The following is a 21171-nucleotide window of genomic DNA, read 5'->3' as shown; positions in this document are numbered from 1 at the left end:
AAAGGGAAGGGAGGGGAAAAGAAGGGAGATGAGGGAAGGAGAAGAAAAGAGAGGGGAAAAGAAGGAGAGGAGGAGGGGAGAGGAAGGGAAGAGAGAAGAGGGGAGGGAAGGGAAGGGACAGGGAGGAGAAGACAGATCAATCTGTTTGCTGACCGGTCCAGACGAGCCAAAGGCAGCCGTTTTCTGGGCTTGGCTTGCCTTGGTTTGTAAACACTTCCTGCCGGAAAAGCAGCCCATTTCTTTTCTTCTTTGGAGCTGCCCCCAGCCCAGACTCTAGAAGGATGCCTGGGAGGCCTGATAAGGCTGGAAGGGAGCCCCAACGTCTGCTTCCTGGGCCCAACCTGCTTTTGTGTGGCTTGCTTGGGGCAGGGACACAGTACAGGATGCTGAGGCCAACTGTGGAGGAACCTCTCGCCTGCTGGGCCAGGTTTGGCTGGCCAGGGAGGAGTCGCATGACCGGCCTTAGGTTAGTCTGGCTGCCTCCTCTGACATGGCCATTCTGAAATCTAGTTACCTCTGGCTGACATTCTGGAATTCTGATAAGCCTGGGCTGGAAGGTAACCTTGAAAAGCTAGAAAGTGTCCCCAGGACCCATCCTGGGGAGGAAGTGCAGTGAGTTAGAAAGAATGGTGGAGTAGCAACCAGCTAACCTGGAGTCAGTTTTCAGTTTGGCTACTTAATTCCTGTGTGATCTTCTGCAATGTTCAGAGTCTCAACTTCCTCCTTTGTGAAATGGGAATGATTATAGGAAGGCCCTTTATGAGCATCAGAGGACTACAGAAATATGTTATTGGAAGCCTGCTCTTCCAAGCTCAGAGATAGCAGTGTAGTGGGTGGTACCCTGGGTTCAGCGTCAAAGGACCCAAGCTCCTGACTTTCCTAGGTGCGCATGTGTGACCCCAGGCAAGGCACTTTCCCTCCTCTGAAATACTTGCAGTGCCTGTGGACACCCCCCCCCCAAAATGTCAGGGTAAGTCCCCCAGGAAATAGTTACCTGAATTTTATGGCTCTCCTTGGGTCTGCATCTCTTAAAGACCCAGCTCATGAGCCCCTACAGCCGGGAGACTCAATGAGTTCAGAACAAAGGCACTGATGTAGCAATACAATGAAGAACAAACCATTTCCCACAGAGATGGAAGGCAGTGGGGGAAAGTGGTCCAACCCACAATCAATTGGGGCTTATGACACAGGCACACACACGGACACACAGACACACACACGGACAGACACGCAGATAGACAGACAGACACATATACACACACACACACACACACACACACACGGAAACACAGACACACACACATAGACACAGACACACACACAGATACACGTGGACAAACACAGACACACAGACACACAGACACACAGACACACAGACACATACACACACACACACACACACACACACGGAGTTGCAGCACCCCCCACCCCCCACTGCAAGGCAAAGGCTGCTCCCACCAGAGGGCTCCTCTCTCCTAGCCTCCCCTGCTCACTACTCTGGGGGGCTTCTGCTCTCAGAGGGCCCCTGCTCCTCTGCACCTGTAGACACTGAGGGGCTGTAGTCTCTGCTTCTTCTAGCATCACGATTCTTGGCTGTCTCTCTCTCCCGTGCAAGAGAGAGGGAGGGTGCTCTGCCCTGCTCTCTTAGCAGTAACCTTCTGGGTTGGTTTTGCTGCCACCCAGGAGAAAGGCCCGGCCTCATGCCTCGCAGGAGCTTCTCAGGCCTGGCTGCCCAGCTCTTTACAGCCAGCAGCAGCCTCGTCCTGGGCCACCAGCTAGTGCCTTTGGGCTCAGCCTTGGCTTTGCACCCCCTTCCTGGATGAGAGCTTGGCACCTCAAAGGCCTCACCCAGCTCCCAGCAATCCATTATGCCCATGCTCCTCATTTCATCTCTGAGGGCTGGGCTGTACACGGGGATGGTTATTTCCCTTGTAACTACCAAAGAGCTGTGGGGGCTCAGGCTCCTCAGCTTTTCAGACCCTAAGCCTCTTCCAATCTCCATGTAACCCATGAGGAGGTGGAGGAAAGCACTGAGAGACAAGGGCTGAGCTTGGGGCCAGGTTATTGTCATGGCCACCCACCCGGCCGGTCTTATTGCTGTCTCCTTCAGGTGCTGGAGAGGCTGGTCCCAGTGAGGCTGAAAGGGGCTCTGTCCTTACATGTAGTAGACCCCTCTGTCTAACATCTCCATTCTGGTGAGGGCAGCCCTGTGCCCCCACACTCAAAGTTCCAGGATCATCTTTGGGTCTTCTGGATATGGTATGGCACAGTCCATAGACCTAGGTTCAAACTCCTCCTTAGCTGCTTACTACCTGTGACCTAGACCAAGTGACTTAGCTACTCTGGGCCTCAGCTACCTCGTCTGTGAAATGAAGGTATTGGACCAATGAGTGGCTAAGGGGCCTTCCAGCTCTGTGATCCCTCTCTCTGGCCCCCAGATCCCAATCAGCTGCCAAGTCCTAGGTCTTCTCGCCCAGTTCTAGCCCTTCTCCTTGTTCAGACCCACACCTCCTCTCACTGAGACTCCTGACTGGTTTCCCTGTCTCAGTCCTCCCCCCTCTCCAATTCAGTGTGGCACACAGCATAGAGGGCTGGGCCCTCCCCAGCTGCCCCCTGCCAGACCCTCCCTGGAGCCATAATCAAATCAATACCACCACTGTTCCTGGAAAGGGGTGTCAATCTACCTAGCATCCCCATAACTTCCCTAGCCAAAAGGCCCCCTCTGGCCACCATTGCCCTATACATCTGTATTGTCTCCACCATTAAAATGTATGCTCTTCGAGGGCAAGGACTGTTAGACTTTCGTATGTATGTGTGGCAAGTGGTGGAGACCGGAGCCAGGTTCTTTATCCCCCTCTATGATGCTTCCTCTTATGGACCATTTTACCTTGAGTTATAGTGATAATAGTAACAACAACCAGTGTTTACATAGCACTTTAGGGTTTGCAAAATGCTTTATAAACGTCATATCCTGGAAGGCAAAGGAGCTAGAATTACAATCGAGAATCACCTACCCAGCAAAATGAAGTATAATCCTTTGCGGGGGTGGGGGTGGGGCAGGGAGGGACACATTTAATGAAAGAGAGGACTTTCAAGCATCCCCAATTGGAAAGGTCAGAGCTGAATAGAAAATCTGACATGTAAACACAAGACTCAAGAGAAGTATAAAAAGGAAGGAGAAATCATAAGGGACTAAATAAGGTTAAACTGTTGACCTTCTCATACGGGGAGAGGATCCACGTAACCCCTTAGAACATCGTCACTAGGGTTGTTAGAAAGCATCTACTTAGACACAGGGTCTGGGTGTGGTTCCATTTTATTGGGATGGTCTCAAGAGAAGAATGGCAGGGAGAGAAAGGAAAATGCTCTGGGAGAAGGGGGGAAGGAAGAGGAAGAATGGGAAAATGATCTCATAAAGGGGGTGCATAAGAAAGTTTATACAATGGAAGCCATGGAAGGAAATGAGCAATGCTTGAACCGCTCTCTCACTGAACTGGTTTAGAGAAGAAAGAATGAACACGCTCACAGAGTTGGCCCTGAAATTCGTCTTCCTCAATAGGGAAGTGGGAAGAGGGGGAGAATAAGAGGGAGGGTACTTTAAGAGGAGCAGTGTCAGACGCAGAACAAACTCTTGAGGAGGAGATGGGGCAAAAATGAGGAGGATGAGCGTAACAACTGTTGCAAAAACAGGCAAAGAAAGAGTCCAACCAAATCTGTTCTATGCGACAATCGTGGTCTTGAGCCAGGGAAAGTCAAGACAGGAAGAAAACTGGGGACCAATTCCCTAAGCGATGCAAAAATGTTAAATAAAATACCAGGGAGAAGATTACAGTAAAACATCCCAAAGACATTGGGAAGAAATGGAAGGAAGAAGCACGAGTAAGAAGAAAACAAAACGATCGCTTTTTTGGCAGGTGGTATGATGGTTCACCTAGAAAACCCTAGAGTCAGCTAGGAAACTAACCGAATTAATGAACAATTTTGGCAAAGTGGAAGGATGTAGAGTAAACTCATAAAGTAATCATCATTTCCATAGATATTACCAACAAAACCCAGCAGGGAGAGCTAGAAAGAGAAATCCCATTTCAAATAACTGCAGACTATATAAAATACTTGGGAGTCCACCTGCCAAGACACACGTAGGACCTACGTGAACACAATCGCAAAACGCTCTTTACACAAATAAAGACGGATCCAAGTTACTGAACAAATGTTAATTGCTTATGGGTAGGCCAAGCCAATATAATGAAAATTACCATACTACCTAAATTAATTTGCTTATTCAGTGCCATACAAATCAAATGCCAAAAAACCGTTTTCTAGAGTTAGAAAAATATAACACAGGTCATCTGGAGGAACAGAAGGTCAAGGACATCAAGAGAATAACTACGCCAAAATGTGAAGGAAGGGGGCCTGGCAGTGCCAGATCTCAAACTCTGCTACAGAGCAGCAGGCATCAAAACAAGTTTGGTGCTGGGTAAGAAATACAGAAGTCGATCGATGGAACAGATTAGGTGCACAATATACAGCATTAGTGTGGGCAGTAACCTGGTGTTTGATGAGCCCAAAGATCCCAGCTATTGTGGCAAGAACTCATTATTTGACAAAAACTATTTGGAAAACTGGAAAGTAGGCTGGTAGAAACTAGGCACAGGCCAACAACTCACGCTGTGTACCAGGATGAGCTCAAAGTGGTTCATGATTTAGGCATAAAATGTGATATCATTGAAGGATGGAAGAAGTTGTCTGTCAGATCTATGGGAAGGGGAAGAGTTCTTCACCAAATAAGAGACAAAGAGGTCCATGGGAGGTAATGTCGATAATTTTGATTATATAACATTCAAAAGTTTTTGCACAAACAACACCAATGCAGCTAAAATGAGAAGAAAATCAGGAAACTGGGGGAAAAAAGCTTTGCAGCAAGTTTCTCTGATAAAGGTCTCATTTCAAAAACAGAACTGGGAACTGAGTCAAATTTACAAGAACAAGAGCCATTCTCCAAATGATAGTTAACATGTGAACAGGCAGTTTTCAGAAGAAAAAAACCAAATCTATCAATAGCATGTTAAAATGCTCTAAATCATTAATAATTAGATAAATGCAAATTAAGAGCACTCTGAGGGGCCACCTCACACCCATCGGATTAACTAAGATGGCAAAAAAAATGGCAAATGCTGGAGGAGATGTAGGAAAATACGTACACTAATGCATTGTTGATGGAGCTGTGAATAGTCCAACTATTCTGGAGAACAATTTGGGACTCTGCCCAAAGAGCTGTAAAACTGAGTGTCCTTTGATCTGATAATACTGTTCGTAGGTTTATGCCCCCAAAGAGAGCAAAGGATATAGGAAAGAATCCATGTGCACAAAATATTTATAACCGCTCTTTTTTAGTGGTGACTAAGAGGATTCCCATTAATTGGGGAACGATTCAACAAATTGTGTCCTATGAATATGCCATAAGAAGTGATGAAGGAGACAATTTCAGAAAAATTGGGAAGATCCGAATGAGCTGCTGCAGAGGGAAGTGACCAGAACCAGGCGAATAATGTATGTAATGACAGCAATATTGTAAAGTTAGTCAACTATGAAAGATTTAGTAACTCCGATGACAATTCCAAAGGACTCAAGATGAAAATGCTCTCTACCTGCAGGCAGAGAACCAATGGACTCAAGCAGATTAAAGCATTTTTGGTTCTTTATTTTTCTTGCTTTTTTGGAGGATGGGAACATGGCTAATGCAGAAATATATTTTGTATAATTGTATGTATAATGGGCATCATCTTTCTTGCCTTCTCAGTGGGTGGGCAAGGGGGCAGAATGAGGGAGAGAATTTGGAACCGAAAATGAATTTTTAAAAAGATGTAACAAAAAAAAAAAGAAAAATGCTACCCATCTACAGATAGAGAACTGGTAAACTCAGACTGTACGTTAAAACATATTTTTCCTCTATTTTTCTTGCTCTTTTCTTTTCCCAGAACATGGTCAATGCAGAAATATGTTTTGTATGACTTCATACATATAATGGGAATCATATTTCTTGCCTTCTCAGTGGGTGGGGAAGGAGTAGAGGAAGGGAGAGAATTGGGAACAAAAAATAAATTAATAAATTTATTTTTTCAAAAGGGGGGAAGGACACATACATACAAAAATATTTATAGCAGCTCTTTTAGTGGTGGTAAGGAATTGGAAACTGAGGGAATGTCTGTCAATTGGAGAATGGCTGAACAAATCATTGCAATGTGATGGAATAGTACTGTGCCATTAGAAATGATGAAGGGGATAGTTTAAGAAAAACCTAGGAAGACCTGTGTGAACTGATACAAAGTGAAGTGAGCAGAACCAAGAGAACATTGTACACAGTAACAGTAATACTGTAACGATAATCACCTGTGAAAGATTTAGTAACTGTTCAATACAACGACCTACCACCATTCCAAAGGACTCTTGATGAAAAATGCTGCCCTCCTCCAGAGAGAGAGTTGGATGGGCTCAGAGGGCAGACAAGCAGAATTTCTTTTCCTCTGTGTATTTTGGGAACACTGCCAATGTGGAAATAAGCTTTGCTTGACTATATGTATTTGTCACGGGTTTTATTTTTCCTGCCTTCTCAGTTGGTTGGTGGGTGGGATAGTAGGAGGAGGGAGAGAATTTGGAGCTCACACAAAAAAGAATAAAAAACAAGAGAAAGAAAGAAAAATCAGCAGCCCTGGGGAGGATGGATTGGAGGCTGGAGTCAGGAAGCCAATTAGGAAGCCAGTACTCCAGCCCTCCAGAGAGGGTCTCTGACCCCAGAGCCAGCTGTACCAGACTGCCTCCTTCCCAGGGTGTCTCCCCAACTGTGGAGTCATGGAAGGAATGGGTGGCTTTGAATTTGTGACCCCAAGGCTCCAAGTCCAGCCGAGCGCTCACGGGCTGTTTGATGCTGGGTGAGTCGCCAAGACTCCACGAGCCTCTTTTTCTTCTTCAGCAAAATGGGGCTAATGATCCCCTGTAGTGCCACCCCCCGCTCAGGAGCTGGAGGTGGGTGTGACCCACTTGAAGGTGCTCCTGAAGTGGGGGGTGGTGCCATGAGGGTCATTCCCAGGCCCATCACTCTAGGGTGCAGCTTGGCAGGGGCTCACTCTCTTCTATGGGGAGAGGCTCCCTGTAACAATTGGAGGTGTGGAGGAGAGCAGGGCATAGATGTCCCTGGGGGTGCCCAGTGTTGCTGACCAGCTTGAAGGCTTACAAGGGTGAGCAGAGGATGTGTGACCAGAGAGCAGGCAGTGTCTGCTCTGTCTGCAGAGCCCTCTCTTCACTCCATGGGCCTCTCCTGAGTCTTCCTCCTGGGGCAAGGAGTAAAGCCCCTCTTGGTTAGTGTTTCCATCCTCTCTGCGATGCCCTCTGGCTGTGAATCCCACCGTAGTCCTGGCCCCAAGGGCAGCCCGGGCACAAGCCACTGCAAACACACAACGAATAACGGACGTCTATGTCCTGAAATGGGGGTGTGGACCAACAAGATTGGGAAGTGACCAGAGGTAGTCCCCATGAGGATCTGGGAGCCTCCAAATCCTAGGAGAACAGGCACCCAGGGCATAGGGTAGGTATTCTGAAGGCTGGAAGGGAAGGCCGACCAATACCCACTGACGGGGCTGGCTTGAAAGGGACTGCAAACTTCCCCAGTGGAGGGCCAGTCCCCTGCTGAAGAGGACCCCCACGAGTCCACTTACATGTCCCAGTAAGCCCTGGTCTGGGGTAGACGCTACCCTCACCTTCCTAGCTCACATCAGTGTCTGCTCTGCAGAGGATGGCCTGGCCCCCAGACGGAACCCCCACCTCCACTGGCCTCTGTTCTCATTACCCAGCATCCTGCTGCCACTGAGGGGCACTGCCCTGGGAAGAGGCCAACAGCCATAAAGTAGCCTCTGGATGCCATCTAGTGGGCCCTGCTCCAACATCATTGTGCAAGGCTCCCAGAAACATCCGAATCACTACCAGAAGCCCCAGAGAGCCCTCTCCTGGCTCCCCATCATCAGTCAGGCCACCATCTCCAACATCTGCGAGGCTGCTGAGCATCCTAACCCACAGAGCTCTTCTCCTGCCCCCAGCCCATGTGGTCACGGTCCAGTGGTGGGGGGTGGACTGAATTTGGATCTGAGGCTCTGCCCTCAACCCCATCTCTGCTGCTTCCTACTGGGTGACCCATGGCTGAGTCACTGATGTGGTAACTCTCCTCCTTAAAATAAAAGGCTTGCCTGAGCAGCAAACGAACCCAGCTAAGGCCTTTACTCCAGGTCACCCACAATTGTTCTGTCTGAGGGCTGCTTCCAGTGTGGTGGGTCAGGCTGACAACCTGGACTGATCGTGTGCTGGGGCATGTAAATGCTACAGGAATCCCAGGAGCATGCTGAAGCCCGTTCACACCGTCTTATGAAAACCGATTGTTAAATTTTTCAGTGTGAGCATTCATACCATGGAAATCAACAAACACTACAAATCTGGGATTGGCTGATTATCTAGATGTAAAAAAGTGATGGAGAAATGCTAATAATGTAGTTTAAACTTAAAGTATGTCATTGTCTTTTCTGAGGGAGGTAGGGAGCTGGTTGTTAAACATGTACCAGTATTTCCTTGCCCACACTTCCCCATATCTTAAAATCAGTAAGTTAAATCCAGATAAGTTAAAAAAGAAAACAGTGAAGAGGAAGGAACGGACAACTTCTTTGGCTCTAACATTCTGGAAGTTGGATGAGGACTCATCACCAGACACCCAGCTGGCGTTGGGGCAAACAACCCACTGCCCCAGGATTCCTGGAAGTTAGCTCTTTGGATTACATTCCCCTTCCAGCCTGGAAGAGCCTCTTTCTCTGTCCCTGGAGGTCCCTGAGTGGCCCCCAGAGGGCTTCACGGGCACTCGGACTGCCTCCATGCTCCAGCCTAGAGCTGGGTGTAATTCCCGGGTGTGTGCTGGTGATGTGGCATGTCAACATGCCCCTGGGTCCTCACTGGGCCTCATCTTGTTAAGAGGAGGGCAATTTCCCTATCAGACAATTCCTATGGTGCTAGGGAAGCCAGGGCTGTGGTGAACTCCAGGCTGGAAGGGGTCTCAAGGACACTGGTATGAATGCCTCATTTTACTGGGAGGAAGCTCTGCTCACTTCAGCTCCACGCTCACAGGACCCTTCATATGGGAGACCATCCAGTCCAACCCACTCATTCTAGATACAGGAAACTGAAGAGAGCAGAATATCCCAGAATGACAGTGTTGGAAGGGACCTCAGAAGCCAATGAGGACAACCTGTTCTCTTAAAACAGCCCCAGCCTGTGCTTGTATACCTTCAAATGATGGGGAACTCATCACCTTAACTGAACTTTGGGATAGCACTGATTTTTAGGGAGTTTTCCCCCAACTAGATTGCACTTTTTCTCCCTCTCCTTCCAGGCCTGGCAGCTAGTTTTGCCTTAGCTCTATGTCTTAGTCATGCCTCTAGTTAGTGGTAAGGACAAGCTAGAGGTTGGGCGTTTGTAGGAGGTTGATTTTTCTGCGGCGTTCTGTGTCACTTCCATATTAGGTAGGACATTGATAAACTGGAGAGGGTCTAGGGGAGGGCAACCAAGATGATGAAGAGCCCCACATCCACGCCCTATGAGAAGGAAGAGGGGATGCTTAGCTTGGAGGGGAGAGGAGTTAGGGAAACTATGAAAACTCTCTCCAAAAGACCATCATTTGGATCAGGGATCATCCTCATTCTGCTTGACCCCAAAGAGAGGGGAGAACCCCCATCGGTGGGGGAAAGGAGCAAAGAGAGACATTAAAGCTGGGTGTTGGGAAAAAAGCTTCGTATCAATTGGAGTCATCTCAGAGGGCTTCCCTCCCAGGAGACCTTCCAGCAGAGGCCAGGGGCCCACTCGTGGACTGTGTCATAGAGGGATTTCTTTGTGGTCTCTTCTAACTCTGGGGTCCTGGGACTGTCCTTCCCATATGGCCAGCTCTCCAGTGACATCCAAAGGAGGAGTGAAGTGGTCAGAACTGCTATGCTAACAGACTTTTGATCAAACCCAGTCTTGGCTCTGCCTGTCCTGGTAAGCTTGAGCCACCTATCACCAGTCCCATGGTTGTGGCCTGCCAGGGCAAACATAGGGATGTCTGACACCACTGGGGAAAGCAGCCCCGGCCACTTTGGGGAAACTAATTGAGGAAGAATGCAGTAAAGCTGAGATCATTTAAAGGCCACAAGAAAAACAGGTTGGGTAGGTGAGAAAGCTCTTTAAAATACACGACTGGCTGAGCGGTGAAAGTAGGTGAGTGCCCTGTCACTGGAAGTATACAAGAAATCTGGATGACTATAGCTAATATTATAGCACGGATCCCTGCCTGCATGCTAAGATCTCAGGATTCTGTTTACACCAGGAGAAAACCAGCCACCTTGTGGCTGCTTGTCCACTGAAAAGAGAGTGAGTCTGAGAGTTAAGACCTTGGTGTCCCCCAAGTCTGGGATGTTCTCCCCCATTATCTCCACCCCCTGGCTTCCTTCAAGTCCCAAATAAAATCCCACCTTCTCCAGGAAGCCCTTCCCAGCCCCTTCAGTGCTAGCGCCCTCCCTGTGTTGATTACGGCCATTAGATCCTGGACAGAGCTGGTGTGTACATAGTTATTTTCCTCTTAACTCCCCTCTTAGAGTGCAAGCTTCTTGAGGGCAGGGATTGTCTTCTGCCTTTCTTTGTATCCCCAGTGCCTGGCACATAGTAGGCACTCTATAACTGCTTATTGACTGACTACATTAAATAATAATATTATACACTAATCCTCCAGGTTGTTTCGGGCCAATGTTCTTAAAAATTATTTAGTCTTAAAGCTGGTATTTGTATAACACACTGTTTTACATGTGGGAGGTAGGTAAGTGCTCTTGGTGTGCCCATGTGCAGATGGGGAAAATGAGGCTAGGAGCAGGTAAGTGACTTGTGTAGATCTGTACAGCTACTAAGTGTCTAAGGTGGGATTTGAACCCTGGCCTTCCTGATATCAAGTCTTATTCACTACCTTTTCCCTCTCTAGCCTGTGTGGCCTTAGGGAAAGAGCACTAAAGTGGAAGCCAGGAGGACCTGGGCTGGAACCTCACATTCTGACGCTGGCGGTGTGACCACCACCAAGTGTCTTAATCTCTCTGAGTTCAGTCAGACCCTTGACTTCTTGATTTCCTAGACATAACACCCTGCGGCAGCAGCCCAGCTGGTTCAGGGTCTTCCATGCACCTCAGCCACCTGTCCGAGGCCCAGCACCTGAGCAGGTAAAGAAGGCTGTGAGTCAGGTGCGGATTATCCTCCCTTCTGAGATATTCCTGGCAGTCTTGGTTGCTCAGTTCCCAGGAATGAAATCTCTACAGAACTTTCCAGCCCTTTGGGTTCAAGGCCTTTAGAGGGAGCTGAGGTTGGAATTCTGAACAGGTCAGGGCATCTGGGTAAAGGCCATGGAGCCTGTGAGGAAGCAGAGAAACACCTGCACTGAGCACTGCCTCTGGCCCTTTGTGGCCGAGGGCCCTTCCTGCTCCTGGCCTCAGCCTCCCTCTCGGGGCAGTGAGAGGGAGTGCTTCCTTTTCAGGGCTTCTCCTGGAAAGTGCTATGCAAACCTTTTGAAATGTCAGCTGTTAATGGCATGCTTATGGGAAAGATTGGGTGCATCATTCCTTTCTCTCCTGGCTCCAGTTTCCCAAGCTATATAATGAGGGCTGGTGGCCCCCGGTCCCTTCCAACCTGAGAGGCCATGGTGACCGACCCCACGGCCTCCAATAAGGCTCTCTTGTTCAAACGGAAAAACGTATTCTTGCCCAAAAGACTCTTTTATGGAGAACTCACACAGGGCAAGCATTCACATGGAGGTCAGAAGAAGCGATACAAAGACAGTCTCAGGTCTCTCTTAAGAACTCTGGAATTGATTGTGTGACAGGCAGACACTGGCACAGGACCCCTCAGCATGGCATGCCCACATCAGAGAAGAGGCTGTGTTGTATGAGCAAAGCAGAATTGAAACAGCTCAAAGGAAGCGCAGGATGTGCAAATTTAGAGAATCCACCCTAAATGTTCACACAGATTATTTGTGCCCGACCTGTGGTAGAACATTCCAAACTCCTATTGGTCAGACACATTGAAACTTGACTCTAGCATATATTGATGTCATTTTGGTCCTCTTTGAGAACAAAGGACAGCAACCAACCGACCATGGCTCTCAGACTTTCATGCCTTGCTTTTATGTCTGCAAGAAGCTAGCCAGACCTTCTCTCCCTAGACTCTTGGAACATGCTGGTGAGGCAGGCAGCTGGAGGACACTGAGGCCAACCAGCATCACCCAGATCCTCACTGTCTGCCTGGGAGGGAGGTCAGCTTTCCTAAGAACAGACAGCATATCACCTGACTCCAGCATGACCATGACAGAGCAGAATCCTCGAAATCAGTGACCCAGGGGAGCCACAGCATTTCTAGAGGCTTGCCCTAAAATGGGAGCTCTTCATTTAGACCAAGATTTCTGCAAATTGAAATCATTTTACCTGAATGAAAGAAATTCTAGCTAAAAATCGGTATTTCTCACTCCAAGATCTCTGCTAACTACAGTAGTTTTTAACAGAATAAAAGAAATCTATTCTAGCTAAAAATCGACAGCTTTCACTCTGGTCAGCCAGTCTTTCCTTCCAGGTGGGGGGTCTCAGTCCCCAGATGACCTCAGTTAAGGTGGAGCACAGAGGACAGCCTGACCCAGCCCAAGAGAAAGGATTAGGCTTACCTGAGCCGGGAGTCCTTAAAGGTGTCCAGGTACTCGGGGTAATTCCAGTCCACCTTGTTCCCTTTACATCTCAGCTCCAGAGTCTGGCCGGCAGCCAGGCTCAGGGTGGCAGCTGGTTTCTGGAAGCGCCCCTTTTCCATCACCTGCATCATGATGGATGAGGTCTTGGGCATGGAGGCCACAGAGTCCCTGTCCTTCCCGGGGGCCAGGGTCGGCTTCCCTCGCTTATTGGCCGGCTTGATTTTGTTCTCTCCAGGCTCCTTGGCCCTCTTGCTCTTAGCAGGTGCATGGCCAGCAGCTGGAGGGAGAAAAGGCAGATGGCATCCCATCAGTGCCTCTTGGAAATAGTCAATAGCTATTTCCAGGGGCCCAAAGCATCCTGGCCCCTGTGCACAGAGCAGGGACGCCTGCCTTGGAGTCCAAGTGGGAGCGCTGAGGGTGATGAGGGGTACAAGCCCGGGAAGCCAGCGGCCTTATCTGATACACAGCTTCCTCGTCTGGGAGGCACTAGCGTGAGTGTCTGCTGGCTGACCGGCACATGGCACTTTAAGTTGGCAAAGCCCTTTTGACACACATGACTTCATTTGACTTTCATAGTGCCTGAGGTAGGTACTAATGGTATTATTAGCCCAATTTCATTCTTGAGGAAACAGGTTCAGAGAAATGACCTGTCTTACCGAAGGTCACATAAACACTAAGTAATGACAATCATAGCTGGAATTTGGAATTATGCAAAGAAAGTGGCTCTACTGCCCAGCTCTTCTGAACTGGAGCTCCTCCTGCCGGGCCCGCGCCCCACGCAGGTGAGAGTCAGAAAGACGGTCGCATATCTGCCGAGATATCTCTAGTGACATTTGTATGGTGGCCACGACCTAGAAATAAAGGAGATGCCACCATATGGGGACTAGCCAAAGAGAGTATGGCGTGGGGGGGAGGGTAACAAAATACTGCTCCCCTGCAGCCAATGGTGGAGACAGAGAATCTGGAGGTGTGGGGAAGGGAGCAGAACCAGCAAAAGAAAATACAAGACTACGGCCACAGCCATGTCGACATGAAGAACAACAGTGAATTCAAACTGATAGCCGATTGTGATGACCAAGTCTGACCTCAAACACAGCACTGTACCTCCCTCCATTCTCTATGTGGGGGAGGGAATGGGGAGCTTTGGGTCCAGGTCAGCACATTGTCTCTCTCTGTCTCTCTCCTCTCTGTTCCCCCCTTATCATCTCTCTGTCTCTCTCTCTCTCTCTCTCTCTCTCTCTCTGTCTCTCTCCTTGTCTCTTTCCTCTCCTTCTTCCCCCTTTCCCTTCCCCCCTCTCCCCCTGTCTCTCTCCCTCTCCTCCTCTCTTCCTCTCTGTCCCTTCACCTTCCCCCACCCCCCTCTATCCTCTCTCTCCCCCTCTATCCCCTCCCCCTCTCTTTCCCTCTCCTCTCTTCCTTTCTGTCCCCTCGCCCTCCCCCACTCCCCCTCCATTCGCCTCTCCCCCTCCTCTCCCTCTCCCTCTGTCTCTCCCTCTCTCCTCCTCTCTAGCCCCCTTGCCCTCCTCCCCTGTATCCCCCTCTGTCCCCTCCTGTCTTGTCCCCTCTCACCTGTCTCCTTTTCTGAGGACATCTGGGAGTTACAATGTTTCAGGTAAGGGGAGAGGCCTCAGCCCTGTCTCTCCAAGGCCAACACAGTTCCCTGGGACAGTCCTTTGATTCAGTATTTGTTCTTTCAGTTTAAGCAGAAGAATTGGCGGCTTGGCCCTGGCAGTTTTGAAAGGTCAGGAGAATATCCCATCCAGGGGTCCAGGAGAACGGGATAGAAGCACAAGCTGAGTTTTGTAGCCAATTCACCACTGATGCTCCTGAGGACTGGGAAGCCACCTGTGGGAACCAGCCCAGGTGGAGCCGAGGCACATCGAGTCACATCTGGATGTCAGCTTGGTCAGATGACTAAGTCCGAGCCCAGCCCCCAGAGCCCAAGGTGGTTATAGGGGAGAGGGCGCTCCAGGTATTGGGGGAGAAATGTTGCTGCTTTGCTTCTTACTATCTCTTCAAAGGAAATCTCCCCGCCTAAAAGCTAAGTGGTGTTAACTGGTGACTTGGAGAGAGGGCGGCACTCACTGGTGCCCACCCGGGGAGAAGACAATCAGCCGGGACTGAAGCCCATGGCCAAGGGATGAGACCTCCCCAAAGCCTCGGGGCCATGGTCGGTCTCTGAGGGGGAGGCGGGGCAGCGAGACGGACAGAGATACCTGCTATGCCAGAGGCTCGTCCTGCTTTCTCTTTTATTTTTTGTTGCAAGGGTGCACTCTCTGGGTCAGCTACTCAGGAAGGCCAGTGTTGGAAGTGAAGACGGTGTACACAAAGCGCGGCAGTGAAGCGAGGTTTAAAAGAGCAAAAGCAAACGAATGCGCTCACAATAATACTTCCTACGTATTTATGTTTATATTTGTAATGGAACAGTTGTATTTACATATCATTTTGTGTATGTGCGCATTAGAAATATTGTATTTATGGTGTAAATTTAAATATTTGTATTTATCATAAATTATGTTACAAATAGCTATATGTGTTTATTATAGTTACGTTAGAACTGTTTATATCATAACTGTATGTGTAATTTATGACCATATTATAATCGCGTTATAGCTTTTCTAACTGTATTCTGTAACTACACCTATTATATTAGCTATAAGTATTATCATAGTTCTATATTATATATTATTTATGTGGAATATATTATTACATGTAGCAATACATAACAATTTCTATTTATAATACGATAAACATCCTCTTTGGTGCTTAAGGGTTTGCAGAAAACTTTGAGCATGGTACGTCATTTGAATAACTCCATGAGCCAAGTATGCCGGGTGTTCTTGGTTCCATTTTCTGGAGGAGCAGACTGAGTCTCAGAGGGGTTTGTGATTCGGCCCCGGAAGTCACTCGGAGCTGGAGGCATAAATAGCCCCAAGCTTTCTCCAGACTCCCCATTTTCACTCTTACCCCCAGGCTAGCCTCCTTGCTGGGGCATTCTAAGCAAGATGCTGGGAAAGCTGGAAATCACTCCAGAAAATGGGGGCTTTTGTTTGGTTTTTGAGCTCAGTGAGAGGCAATGACCCATGGCTTTGGAGTCAGGAAGACCTGGGCCCACGTTCCACCCCTGACATTGACTATGTGGAGGCCCAGGCAGCTCCCGACATGGAGCAATGTACCAAGGGTTCATGGGCACTGGAGGAGGGAGCTTCCACACCAGGAGGGCTCCATTCCTAGCTATGGGTTTTTTTTTCATCTGAACGCCCAAAATCCCACCATAGTCCAGAGAGGCTCATTACAAGGAGCAAAATAAAAACCCTCCTGGAGGCCAGTGGGGAAGGGGCCTTGAGGGCTCATCCGGGACACAGATGAGAGGCTGACCAGACAGAAAGCTCTGCCTTCTTTTGGGCTTCCTCGGTGCCTGGCTGTGTGACCTTGGGCATGTTACTGAGCTTCTCTGAGCTCCAGTTCCTTCATGTTGAATGGGAGTACTCAGGCTTGTACTCTGCCCTTCATAGGGTGACAAGGAAGCTGCTTCCCAAGTCTCCAAGTGCTCCCCAGAGAAGTGTCTGCCCCAGACGTAGCCCCAAGGCGCCTGCTGCACCCAGGGCATGAGCTTCATCCCAGCCCTTTCCCCCAACATCATCTCCCCACACTCACTCTTGAAGGCAATTATCCCGCGAGACCCAAGCGGTCAGCCCGAGACCCTGGCACCAGATGCAGCCTTGGCCCTCATTCCTGCCCCAGAGAAAGCCCTGGGAGTAGGGGTCCTTCTAGACCCCCTGCCTTTTCATTCTGTCCTTTATTAACGTTGGCCCAGGGCTTTGTGGTGAGAGAAAGCGGGGAGAGGTGGAGGAGGGATGGGGTATGATCTTACACACTAAAATGACATCCCAGGAAGTCAAACTCTGCCAGACTTTACCTACCCCCTTTGTGAACATCAGCCTCCAAAATGCTGATCTGCTTACCTGACCTTGAGGTCCCTGGTACTGCTTTTGTCCAAGGCCATTTGAATTGTAGCACGAGTCCAGTGGCAGTCACAGAAGACTACAGAGCCTGGAAGTCCCCACAGAGCAGACCATACCCAAACAGGAACACAGTATCCCCAACAAGGGGTTGTCTGGCCCCTGCTTGGGGTCCCCCAATGGAGCAGGAGCCCACTACCTCTCCAGGTGTCCCTTTCCACTTTGGGACGACTCTGTTAGGCAGGTCTTCTTGGCATCAAGGCTTCCTACATCTGCCTTCACCAGTCATTCCTAGCTTGAGAGACTCAGCACACCGATTGATCTCCCTCAGTCTGTTTCCCCCGTATGACATGAGGGAGCTGGCCTTGGTGACCCAGGCATCCTCCCCTGCTCTAGTTCCTGGGAGCCTGGAGCGGGGTGCCCAAAGAGGGTGTGGGGCATCCCTCCTGCTCCCTGTCTGGAGGCATCTGTTTGGGGCAGTGCATGTCTCTTGGATTCTCCCCAGCACGGTTTCCTCCCTCCCCCGAGTTCTCAGGAGCTGGCCCCTGAGGAAGGGCAGCCTTTCCTGCTCTGTGCTAGGCACTGCCAGACCTGAGGGAAGGAGACAAAGAGGAGCCCCCACCCACGCCCTTTCTACAAGGTATTGGAAAAGAGAGCACAGAAAGCAGAGGCTTCCTCCAGGAAGTGGGCATGGGAAGTGGAGGCAGGCTCAGCAGAGGCTCTGTGTCCGCCCCTCTCTGGCTGTGGGCACTGGCGCTGCTCACAGCAAATAGCTGAACCCAGCAGGTCCGGAGCTGGCCCTAACTCCGCTTCCTGGACAATCAGTGCATAGTCATCTGGGCCCAAAGATCATGCCAAGAGCCTGGAGCACCCCAAACAACAGACGAGGCGGAAACGGTTTGAAGCCTTGGCCCAGTTTCAGGCAGGGGGCTTGGTGTCCTCTGCACACACATCAATGGCCAGAGGAAGATGGTGGCCCAGAGAGGGCAGTAAGGGTGGAAAGCTGTCTGCAAAGCCTCTGTGGACAGGAAGCCAGAGCAAACAGATTCTTCTGGCGAGCTAGCACTTCCAACAGCTCCTTCAGGCCCTGATGGACCCTGCACCCAGGTGGCCCTGCTCCTCTAAGATGGCACACACATGGGCACACACATGCACACACGTGGGCACACACACAACAGGCGTATACACGGACATACACATGTCTATACGTGAGCACACACAGAGGCCAGACAGCCAGGCCTTTTCCCCTGGCAGTGTCTGGCCAGCAGACCTGAGCCCAGCTCTCCTGACAGGCCCAAGGCTGGCATGAGGGCCTTGCTCCCCTGTGATGGGCACCAGCAGAGGCTTTGCTCTCCCAGGGCCGTGGCCCATGGTGGTGAAGCTGTCTGCAGTCAGGCCATTATGCTGGGCAGATTCTGGGCAATTCACAGACAAGGGGGGACTGGTCAGGGTAGACAAGAGATGAAAAGCATGGCCCAGCGGGGCATGGCCCCAGCAGCATGCCAGCTGGGCCTGCCAGCTTTCCTGGAGGCCGCCCAGAGAAACAGTGGAGGTGGGACCCACCACTGTCCTCTCTGCCTCCTCACAGCCCTCAGAGAGCCTGCCTCATGTCTCACTGAGCCTCACTGCCTCGTGGAGGGAAGCCTGCTGGCGTTACCATCCCCAAGTCAGAGATGAGAGCACTGAGCCTCGGAGAGGCCACAGGCTCCCAGGTCCTGAGTCCAGAGCTGAAAGGGCCTCGGAGGCCGCAGCGGCCAATATCGCTTTGTACACATGGGGAAACTGAGGCCCAGAGAAGTCACATGCTCCTGGGAATGACCTAGTGCAATCGTCTTATTGAACAAATGAGGAAACTGAGGCAGAGGGAGTAAGTGACGGCTGATCGTGTTGAAGCCCCAGACAGGACCTCTGAGGCCAGCTAGTCCAAGTCCTCATCTTACAGAAGAAGAAATGCCCAGAGACATGGAGAGGAGGGAGCACCAGCCTTGCAGCCCCAGTGATGGCGGGACCCACCCTCCCACGTGCCCCCAAGAGCCCTGGTGTGACCAGCAGGAGGCCAGATGCCAACCTCCCCAAAGCATGCCATCCTGCAGGAGGCCGTTCCCGGTCCCCCAACAAAGCCACTTGCCCAGCCAGCACCAGCAGGATTCAAACTCAGGTCTTCCCAAGTCCGTCCACAGCACCACCTAGCGGCCTCTGCCTTTGCTGCAGCCAGCATCCTCACCATGCCTGTCCTCCTTCACCATCAACTACCCCACTGGTCCTATCAAAGAATCTAGAATCCGAAGAGACCACCGGGCCCCCCATGGTCCAGCCCTCAGGAAAACTAGAATCCCTTTGACCCCATCCATCCTTCACTCACATACCTCCAAGGATGGAGAGCTCACCACCTCTCCAGGCTGCCTCGCTAGGAAGTGCCACCTGAATCCAGCCTCGCATGGTGTTTTTGCAATTCCCCCTCCCCCCAACTGCTCCTGGTTCTGTTCTTGGGGGCCAAGCGAAGGGAACAAGCCTAACCCCTGCTCCCTGTGACAGCGTCACCCCTGAAGGCAGAGCTCACGTCCCCACAGAGCCCTGTCACTTCTAGGAGCCACAGCCCCAGATCCTTCCTACACCACAAGGCTCTTCACGGCACTGGTGCCTCCTCCGGCTGCTCTCCAGGGGAAGGATGTCCAGGTGAGGACCATGGGACCCTCCCCTCCCTGAGCCTGGAAATTGGGCCCCTGTCAATAGAAGCCTCTGCTTAGCATCTGCTTCCTTGGATGTTGTTACATCTCGCCTTCTACTGCCTTAACCACTCTCATGAGCACTGTCACTGACATTGTCACCCTCCTCCTCCTCCTCCTTTCCCTCCTCCTCTTCCTCTTCCTCTGCCTCCTCCTCTTCCTCTTCTCTTCCTTCTCCATAGCAGAGTCCTACCGAGCACAGAAGGCTCCCCCAAGGGATGCTGCGGAGGGGGCAACACCAGGGCGTGGAGGGGGCGACACCAGTCTCTGCCTGCCACCATAGTGTCCCTGAGGGATGAGCATAGGAGGGCCTCCGCTGTCCTGGGGCACCTGCACCCAGAGTGCACCCACCCAGCTGCCTGCCCCCCAGTTTCTGCGAAGGCTCCCCCTCTCTGCCAGCCTGTTTCTATCTTCTCGGTACCTTCCCTTCACACCCCACCCCAGCGCTGCTTGAGTGTCTCAGAAACTCTCCGCCCCCTTATCTGTGCCCAAAATGCTCCCGAGCCTCCCTTTGAAGCCTAACAGGGAAGGGGACCTCATCGTCTCCCCAGGCAGCTAATTCCCTGGGGGACAACTCTCAGGCCTTCGAAAATCCATTGCTATAGCTCTCTGCCTTTTGGGTCTGGATTAATCCTTCCCCCATGAGAAAGCCCTGCAGACATGCCCTCTGGAGTCAGAGGACCTGGGTTTAAATTCCGACCCTGTCACTGATTGTCCAGGTGAGCTCGGGAAGCCCTGCTCTTCCCCACACTCCCATCACACACGCCTCGGCCCCCTGCCCCATTTTTTCCAGTTAGACATCTAAGCGCAACAAATTTCTTGTCTCCCTTCCTGGCTGGACCCTTGCAGCCCAGACAGCCCAGGGCAGGGGGCGGGTTGTCCGAGTGGGCCTCTCCCCTCCCCTCACCTCTAACCAACGCTTCTGAGCCCCCTACCCCCGGGGTGGAAAAGCAGCGGCAGGGCTGCCAGTAAGGGGTGGGCTGGGGGCTCCGTTCCCAGGAATGGGTAGGGAGAACTCCCTTTCCCCTCCCCAGACACGTGGACACTGACGGGGCTGTTAGGGATGCTGGAATGGGTTAGACACGGGGGTGGTAGGGGGTTTGGGGGGACTGACATCTTCGGGGAAGATGTCCTGTCCTGGAGTTCGGAGGCCAGTGTCCCCCCACTCCCAGCCCGCAGACCCCCACCTCAGTCCAGCCCTCACCTGTGGACAGTGCCTCGGGTAGCAGCAGGAGCAGCAGCAGCAGCGGGGGGACGAGGCGGGGCCCCCTGGACCGTGGCATCTTCCTCGGCAGCCCCAGTCCCAGCTCCGCGCTCAACCGCAGCCGCCTCCCTGTCCCCCGGCCAGGGCAGAGCTCCGTTTGAGACTGAGCTGGTTGGTTAGGCGGAGGGCTCCTCGCCTGCCCTCTGGCGGCCACTCTCGGGAAGGGTTGAGAGGAGGGTCTGGGCCGGCCCTGGCCGCTGCGAGGAGCTCTTTGAAGCCTCTGGACCCAGGCGGGCCGACCAGCTTCCCCAGGTGACAGAGGACACTCGGGATCAGCCGGAGGGAGCGACCTCTAGCATCGTAGATCCAGAGCTGGACCGCAGACGCACCCACACCAAGCCCCTCGTTTCACGGAGGGGGAAACGGAACCGGGGAAAGGAAAGCACCCGTCCAAGGTCACCCGGCCAGGACTGGATTCAGTCACAAACAGGAGTTGATGGC

The 21171-nt window shown here is 51.3% G+C and overlaps 1 protein-coding gene across 1 annotated transcript in view; it reads right to left on the bottom strand.

Moving 5' to 3' along the window:
* The window catches only part of PDGFRL (platelet derived growth factor receptor like), a 37436-nt gene extending 16607 nt beyond the window's left edge, over nt 1-20829 (bottom strand). Inside the window, exons 1-2 of the mRNA XM_036764408.1 lie at nt 20671-20829; nt 12758-13055 (exon numbers count right to left, since the gene is read on the bottom strand). Coding sequence (XP_036620303.1) covers nt 12758-13055; nt 20671-20749 — 377 coding nt within the window. The 5' untranslated portion in view covers nt 20750-20829. The remainder of the gene's footprint in view (nt 1-12757; nt 13056-20670) is intronic.
* Nucleotides 20830-21171: the final 342 nt, after the last annotated feature.

This window comes from Trichosurus vulpecula, chromosome 6 (assembly GCF_011100635.1).
Source record: "Trichosurus vulpecula isolate mTriVul1 chromosome 6, mTriVul1.pri, whole genome shotgun sequence".
In the NCBI taxonomy this organism is placed as follows: Eukaryota; Metazoa; Chordata; class Mammalia; order Diprotodontia; family Phalangeridae; genus Trichosurus; species Trichosurus vulpecula.
This window is presented reverse-complemented; position numbering and strand designations above follow the sequence as displayed.